Below are 8,402 nucleotides of genomic sequence, written 5' to 3' on the forward strand. Positions count from 1 at the left end.
CCCATAGAAAACAAAGTCTTACTATTAAATTCATGAAGAACAAGACCAGACCCTAAGTGATGAAAACATATGCCTGTGTTCTCCAGATGTATCCCAATTTTTTAGTTCCCATTTCTATACTCGAACACCAAACAAAACTTTCTAACCTGTTTTGCTGAAGAAGTAAGGTGGAACATTTATATTCAAGCAAAATAAAGCCAGAAGGCTGCCAGGACAGTGTCCACCTGATCCATCCTCTTGCCTTGAAACAAATGTATTCTTTTACATATGGATGAAAATAATTCTTCGTCACATTTAACATTTCATGCACAGCTTTTCTCATGGTTCTGTGTAGCAGCAGCTATGTCCTATCCTATTAGGTATAATGCAGAACAAGCACAACATCCACTTTGGAGATTCTGAGTGTTCCTGACTTCTCTAGCGCAAAACAAACTACAATTCATCTCACTACTTCTGTGATTCATTCATCTCAGTTGATCTCTTTGTTCATCTGTTTTCCCTTGAGAAAGATGAAAATCCTTATATTTCTTCAAAGTCAAAGGTCTCTAAAACTAAATTCTTCATGGGAATAGTCAATTCAACTTCCCCATGTAAAAATTTATCTAGTTTTCATTATTAAAAAAAATCTTATTTTTTTAAATCTTTTAATAGAATCTCATTGCATATTATACATATCTGGTGAAATGGTTCAAAACTCGTATGTAAATAGTTTTTGAAATTCACGCAGGTAAGAGAAGTCTATGTAAAAATGAAATAATATAATTATTTCATGTAAATTTTAAAATTTCATTAAACCAATAGCGTGTTAGATTCTATTGCAGTTTTCCATAAAAGCTTAGTGAACATAATTTTCATGTTTGCACATAGGATGGCACATAATATTGTCCACCAGAGCAAAGCAATTTATACAACAAACAAACCAAACATTAACTCAATTTTCATATTTAATGCCTGATTCTTACAGATGTCAATGGTGAGACAATTTATTTCACTATGGCAGGAGCAAGACCTAAGTAGCCAGTAACGTGTCCTTCAACTTCGTGTTCACTCAGTGCTGTTCAGTTAACACACTTTTCCATTGCTGTTACAATTTTAAAGCATTTATTCTGTAAATGAATAGTCAACTTTCATGCAAACAGTCCATTAGCATTAATCATATGACTCTCACACACATTGACAAAAAAAGTGCTTGCTATATTTCCCTTGTCCGTGAGTGGTTGGTAAGAAATGAAAAATAACAATTTAAAAGGAAGGTTAGAACAACTGATCTCTTGACGCCATTTCATTTCTCCTCTGAAATGGGAAAAACAATATTCCAAATATCTAGAATGACATTTCTGTTGGTCAAAATATAAGTCTTCACCTACTTTATCACTGATCCTGTTGATTAAATTAGCATTTATATTTCCTGATATATTTCTCATTGAATAATTCTGAAGAATTACAACTTACTGGAGTACAAATGTGCAACTACATAAAAATAATTAAATTAACTCAGTCATTTGCATTGACTAATATAAACAGATACTTTCTAAATTTTACCTAAAGAATTTTAAGGTATTAAAATCTTACAGCTTTCAAGACATGCCCTTCACTTGAGTTTGACTGAACACTGCTATGCAGTCACTGGAAAAAAATTGCATTAGGGCTTCTGCCTAACAGGAAATTATGCCAAATATGAATCAAAGTCCGGTGAATTCAGTATAAGTTTTGTTGTTTCAACTTTAATTTGCATTGGATCAAGCTCCTTGCACACGATCTCCCATTTCTTTGACATTAAAGCGATGCCTACGATTGTCAAAAAATATTTTTCCTTTCTATTCAAAAAGAGATTTTGAAAACTATCCCAGGACTCTGAAAAATGAAAATCAGACTTGAATTTGTGTATCAAATAATAATCTTCAGAAGCTTGTTATTTTGCAGATGGAGATTTTAGCTGCCATGTTGTCCTTCTAAAAATAACATGCAGTTTTCCAGTGAGCATGCAGTCATCTAGCAATATCAGTGTGCACTTTTATCACAAAGAATCATTTGATAAATCCATCTTTAAAGGTTTCTGTAATCAAATGGAGAAAACTCTTAATTTTATATATAAGGAAAAATATTTTTTAAATCTTTAAAAACATGATACATCTCAAAGTCCTCTTATGTTTCACAGTGGAAGACAAAAGACCATAGATGAATGTGATAATGGATAGACTATCTGAGAATTAATCAACATTTTTTAAAGTGACAATGCTGGCAAACCACAAGAATGGAATGTTAAGGTGTTTATTGTAAGCCAAGAGGAAAAGATTTATATGTATCATCTCCAAACCAATATACAATAAAATCCATTTTCAGGCTTGAAATAAAATACAATCAAAAGGCCATTTGTGACTCGGAGCCCATGTCTCCTTCTTATGTTATAAAGTACCCCTAAATTTTCCAGCACCATTTTGGCCCTTTTCTTTAAAGGGCAGATACTATTTAGTTAGAAATGCACTTGTATGTTTTTTTAGTCCTGATCCAACTCCTACTGTTGCCAGAGGAATATTTTCCATTGAATTTAATAGGAATTAAAAAAAAATTTAAAAGTTCTTTAAGTAAAACTTAGTATCCTCTACTAAAATGATTGCTGTTAACAGAGATTCATTTGTGACTGCCCCAGTGGCTTACCAGTAAGCTGATGGGACACGAACAGTATATTTTTTAAACCAGCTGTAAGGCAGAAAAGCTGAGGTTAATATCTGGATTCCCTGATTAAAAACTGCAATTGTTTCATCTATAGGTAAATGTATTCTGGCTATTCCTAGAGTGACCTTGGCAGCCAACTGTGTTGCCCTTAGTGTCAGCAGAAGGAAGGCTGTTGGTGTCAGTGGGCTTTGGATCAGGATTTAAAGACAGAGGAAGCTTGCTTAAGGAGGAAAACAGACATAAAAAATAGTCCAGACTTCTCAGGTTTTGTCTCTTGGAGTTTAGAATACCAACATGACATTTTGAACCCTGAAGAATAATTATTGTAAGTTAATTATTTTGACCCTGTATATTTTTTACAATTGTATACAAGAATACAGAAGAACAAATCTCTCTGGCTTACAAAAAAAAAAAAAAAAAGGCAAGTACTTTATTTATCAATAGATAGTTCAGCTGCTTTTTACCATTGCAATGACTAAACAAATAGCATAAAATAAAAAAAGGGGAGTATAAAATCATTTTACTCAAGCTGGTATCCCAAGACAACCTTTTGACTAAATACAGAGTTAGATGTTTCAAGTATGGCACTTATATTAAATAAGAGCAGAGAGAAGGTGATATATTCACAGTTAAACGCAATGAACTCTCTTCCTTTGGTATGTATGTCATCACAGGTGATTGTAGGTAAATACATAATGTGGCTAGCATGAACCAACTCCATCTTATTCATGCACATATTAGGGAATCAGTTAAAATGTACCAATAAATTTTGCAGATCACAACTAATTAAGATGATTAAGGTCTCTGGTGTGTGTGTGTGGACAGGCAAACAAAAAATGGTAAAATTATATTCAGCATTTATTGTTTAGCATAACTAATTGATGCACAAACCATGATAGGAAATAGCTAGTAATACACACCAGGAATAAAGTCTGTGATTTAGACAAACAAAATAATATAAGACATCTGTGAGATACGTGAACACAGATATCCTGACTGAGCTGTGGTTAGGTTTCCTTACAGTGCTCTTCCCCTCCTTTAAAACATGCTTATGTCTGCACATTGCATCCCACCCCATCCCACCCCATATAGAGTATCCTTGCAGAGTTTTGATATGAACATTCTATACATTTACAACAATTAATCAGACAATTCAAACTGTAAACATCCTAATGACAACCAAAAAGCTGCTTCACTGACAGATAACACCCAATCATTAGAAAGAAAAGTAGGAATAGTAGTAGCTGTACTGTAAGGCTAGATCAAGCATGGTTTTATAGCTGTTTTTTTCAGTCTTTTACATAGTGCTGCATTTTGCAGCTAGTTCAGTAAGTGCAGATCCAATACCTTAATGGCTTTCTTGGTGGATTGATAAAATGCTTGCCTAAGCAATGTACCTTTCTCTAATGGTATCTGGGTCTGTTCCACCTGGCACAATGCTTCAGTTCTGTCACAGCCTCACACATAAGCTGAGTCACTTGACTGAGTCCTGCCAAAGTTAGGCATGCTCATTCTTGGCAGGTCCTTATTTCTGATTTCGTATATGGATTTCCTTTTTGCCTGTACTCCTCTCACTGCCATTTTGATCTTTCTCCAGCCCAAATGGTTCAGTTCTGCCAAATTAAGCACCACACAAATCCCACTGACAGCAAACATGAACACCAAGAACACAGTCTTCTCAGTGGGTCTAGAGACATAGCACTCTACTTCTTTAATGCAAGGATATCTGTCACATTCATACATGGAAGGGACATTGAATCCATACAGAAAATACTGTCCCACTAAGAATCCAATCTCTAGGGCATTTCGAAAGACCACTTGGATGATATAAAATCGAGAAATGCCTTCTTGCCTCCTCATCTTTGACTTTGTAGTTCTGATAGCAGGATTGGGGATTTCCTTCACTTCTAAGCAGTCTGGTTCTGCCTCTTTGGTGGAGTTCTCAGTGTTCTGCAGCACCCCATTGACAATAGTGTTCTTGATTTTCTTACTGTCCTCACGCTTCATTGAATCCTGGTCCCTTTCCAAGGTAAGGAAGACAGTGGAGTACCTCCGTTCCCTTTGTTTAGCAGACTGGTGAACGGAGTACGTTATAAAGCATAGGCTGGGAGTGCACACCATGATGATCTGGAACACCCAGTACCTTATGTGAGAAATGGGGAAAGCCTGGTCGTAACAAGCCTGGTTGCAGCCTGGCTGCAGCGTGTTACAGACAAACATCGTTTGCTCATCATCGTACACCGTCTCCCCTACAATGGCCACAATGAGAATTCTGAAGATCACCACCACGGTCAGCAGGATCCTGCAACAGAGAAGCCGGTCAGTGCGCGCCGCCGCCGCGCGGCCGGGAGCTGTCCAGTGCTGACCGGGCCCTGCCCGCGGCCCCGGCCCTGCCACCGACCGGCACCGGCACCCGCGCCCGGCCCCGCTTCCGCGCTGGGACGTGCAGCCTGCGCGGCATCATCTCGACGTGGCCGGGCGCCAAAGACCCCGGGCAGCGGTCAGCGCTGCCCCCCGCCCGGCCCCCTTGGAGAACAAGCGATCACACGAGCCGTGGGGGGCCCCCAGAGCGCGGCCGGGAGCGGCACGGGGTCGGGGTGGCAGCGGGATCTCGATGTCAGTGGGGTCTCCATGCTGACCGTCCGCTGCCCCTTGGCTCCTTGCGGACAAGGACGGCGGCGTTTGCGATGTCCCCGCGCCTCGGCGCCCTGTGCCGCATACCACCCCCCCACACACCACTGCACACACACGGGCGCTCCAGGCACACCCCGCAAGAGCCCGGCCGAAGGGTACGGCACGGCCGAGACCCCCCGTGCCCGGTCGACCAGCCGGCCGGTACGCCCGGACAGAAGGGGATCCCCCGCTGTTCCCCCGTAGCGCACCCGCAACCCTTACCTCCCTATCATAGTAGAATGCTGCTGCACGGCAGCTTCCAGTAGCCTCTCTAGAATAGTCCATTCCCCCATCGCTGTTCATCCGGAGACAAAGACTTTGGCAAACGGAGGGGATCTCTTCACTTCTGTCTTCTTCTTTTCACCCCTCCTATTTTTGGTTGGTGGTTTGTTGGATTTTTTTTTTTCAGAGGGAGGGAAAACAAGCAGTTTCTCCACCTCCCGCAGTCCGGTGGCGGGAGTGCGGCTGGCGGCAGCAGTCCTGCCGAGGATTCCCGGCTGGGCTCAGCTGGGCTGCGCTCGGCTCGGGGTCACTCGGTGGCCGCCACCGGCCCGGCCCGCTCGGCTCGTGGCGCGGCGCGGCGGGCGGACCGGCGGCGTGGAGGGAGGAAGGTTGGCTTTAATATCTTGCTGCCTCTAATCTGCCTTTAAGTAGTCTCCGCTTGCGTCACTGACAGGTTGTTGGAGAGCAGCCAAAAGCAGTGCTCGGATTTTCTCATTTTTATTATTCCAGTGAATACAAATAAATAAATGCAATAAAAAATAAATGAAATAAATAAACGGAGGAGGAGGAGAGAGGGCGGAGGAAGATCTGCCCCATCAGGCATGAGGCTCATTGTGCAGCCCAGTACCTCCTTGCCGGAGCAACCCGGCTGGGCCCCAGTTGCCCCGCCGCCCCCGCCCGCTGGCACATCCCGCGCTCCGCTCGGGAGCGCAGCCCCGCCAGCGCCGGGCGCTGCCCTCGGCTGCTGGTTAGAAACGATGCTCTAGGGCGGGAGTGTGACACAGTGACCCTTCCAGCCACGGGTGCGTGGCCGGGGGGTCCCCAGGTGTTGCTGGGGGGTCCCCAGGGGTTTGGTTCTCTCCCAGGGATCAAAACAGCAGTGTCATACAGCAGTATGTTACCTGTTAGAACTGCTGACCCTTGGAAGATATTGGACTTACAACTGAGTCTTCTTTCTCCCCTGAATACAGTTATAAGAATCACTGTGTAGAAATGAAACTCATATATAGGCATTTCAGAGAATTCTGAGATTGAGATGATTGTATTTATGCTAGGAAAAACACCAAACCTTCACAGAAAGCATCTCTAAACAGTACAAGAAAAAAGTATCTTGAATAAATCTCTTGTAATAAGTCCACATATTTTATTCCCATAAACTACTATACTGTACTTAAAATATTTTTTTCTTTTTACAGATACGCTTACAGACATCACCAAACATTTCAACAAAAAATATTGGCACCAATTGGAATTGAGTTCTCTGGTGAAGAAGCATAAAATATATTCCGTATATTTACACAAAAATCAAGTAAAGCTTCATACCTGCTGTTCCTTTTGCTCAACTAATCTCATTAAAAAACAACATAGGAAAATTTCTTGTCAGTCTTATCATAATACTCTTACTGTCAAACTCGGTAAAATCAACCTTTCTAAAGTAGAACTGCACAGGCTATTGTAAATGTTTTAGTCCCTTTTTTTCTTCGAAGCTCTCTCATGAAGCAATCCCATGTTATACCAAAGATGTTAAATATTTTCTGAATAGATGGGACCATGTTTCATCTGTGCAAGAGGGCATCTGTACTCTTTAGACACACGAAGGTTTGTTGTCTTTTCATTTGACTAAGTAGATGGTCCCTGTTTCACATGATATTGGGTCAGTTGCCTGATCGGATCCCCAAATCTTCGAATTAGGAAAGTATCAAATAGGAAAAGATTAGTGAATACCTCTGCACAGACATTGGTAGACTTTTCTTCTCTCCCAATCAAGAGTCTGTGAAGAAGCATTCAATAATCTGGAGTGTTTCCTTTCCACACTGTTAGGAATTACTAGGAAGACTGAATAATCAGCTTTTTTCTTTAAAATATGACTTCATTCTTCTTGAAAGCCAGTTCACACCATTCATGCATTTGCTTTTTGTGTATAGTTTCTAAAACTTGCTGCTGCAGCAACACAAAAACTAAAAGGAAGAGGTTGGGGTTTGGTTTGGTTTGGTTTGGTTTAAGAGGACTGTGGTATCTATCAAGTGCCCTGACAACTGAGTGTCTCATATGGATCCAAAGTATTTGTTTGAAAGTGGATCTGAAAATGAGAGAAATCAAAGCAGTAAGGGAAGCAGGAATGCATTTGTAGAAGGAGAGAGGGTAGAGAATATGCTAAGAAGTTAATGATGATAATCCTACTTAACAACCAAACAGAGAGGGAAAGCCCATGATTGAAGTTACTGAAGAGAGAAGATTTCAGTCCATAGAAAAATAAGAGAATTTCTACAAAGGAAAGTGGTCCCCTAGCACTGGGAAAGAAAACTCATTTATCTGAACTTTTAAGACCAGTAAATGAAAAGGAATTACATTCTGATCATACCAAACACTGGTCTATTAATGAACAGTTAGTCAGTGTTTGCTGTGCTACTGACAACCCAGCTGTGAAGATAATGAGGTGAAATATTGTAAATGAATGCTACAAACATATAAACATTGTTATTAAATTACTTTTGATTTAATTATGGTTTAATGATAAATACTTTCAGACCTTCACTTGCAGGTCTTCTCATTCTGAAGAGGTACTTCTCATTCTGAAATACATTCTCATTCTGAAATTCTCTCCTTTCTTAACAGCATCCTCATATGCGATTCCCCCAGCCATATTCAGATACAGTATACTTGGCCTTAGACTTGAGAAAGTTTACAGAGCTTCAGCCTCTGGTGAGTTTGGGAAAAAAAAGTCATTTCAGTGAGTGTCTCTTTCACAATACCAACATTCATTTTAAGTGACTGGAAAACTCAAAGGAGTTTGTTACATCTCAAACTTATGTGTATGATTTCTGAAGCTT

At 40.8% G+C, this 8,402-nt stretch overlaps 1 protein-coding gene across 1 annotated transcript; it reads right to left on the reverse strand.

Annotated features, from left to right (window-relative positions):
• Positions 1-2,257: 2,257 nt before the first annotated feature.
• GJD2 (gap junction protein delta 2) lies at positions 2,258-5,967 on the reverse strand. Its single transcript, XM_027638024.1, has 2 exons — positions 5,572-5,967; positions 2,258-4,978 (listed from the first exon to the last, which is right to left on the reverse strand). The coding sequence occupies exons 1-2, from the start codon at positions 5,640-5,642 to the stop codon at positions 4,135-4,137; spliced, it is 915 nt and encodes a 304-aa protein (XP_027493825.1). The 5' UTR covers positions 5,643-5,967; the 3' UTR covers positions 2,258-4,134.
• Between the last annotated feature and the right edge of the window lie 2,435 nt (positions 5,968-8,402).

The sequence above is a fragment of the Corapipo altera genome, unplaced genomic scaffold (assembly GCF_003945725.1).
Source record: "Corapipo altera isolate COAL_440 unplaced genomic scaffold, ASM394572v1 23, whole genome shotgun sequence".
NCBI classification, from domain to species: Eukaryota; Metazoa; Chordata; class Aves; order Passeriformes; family Pipridae; genus Corapipo; species Corapipo altera.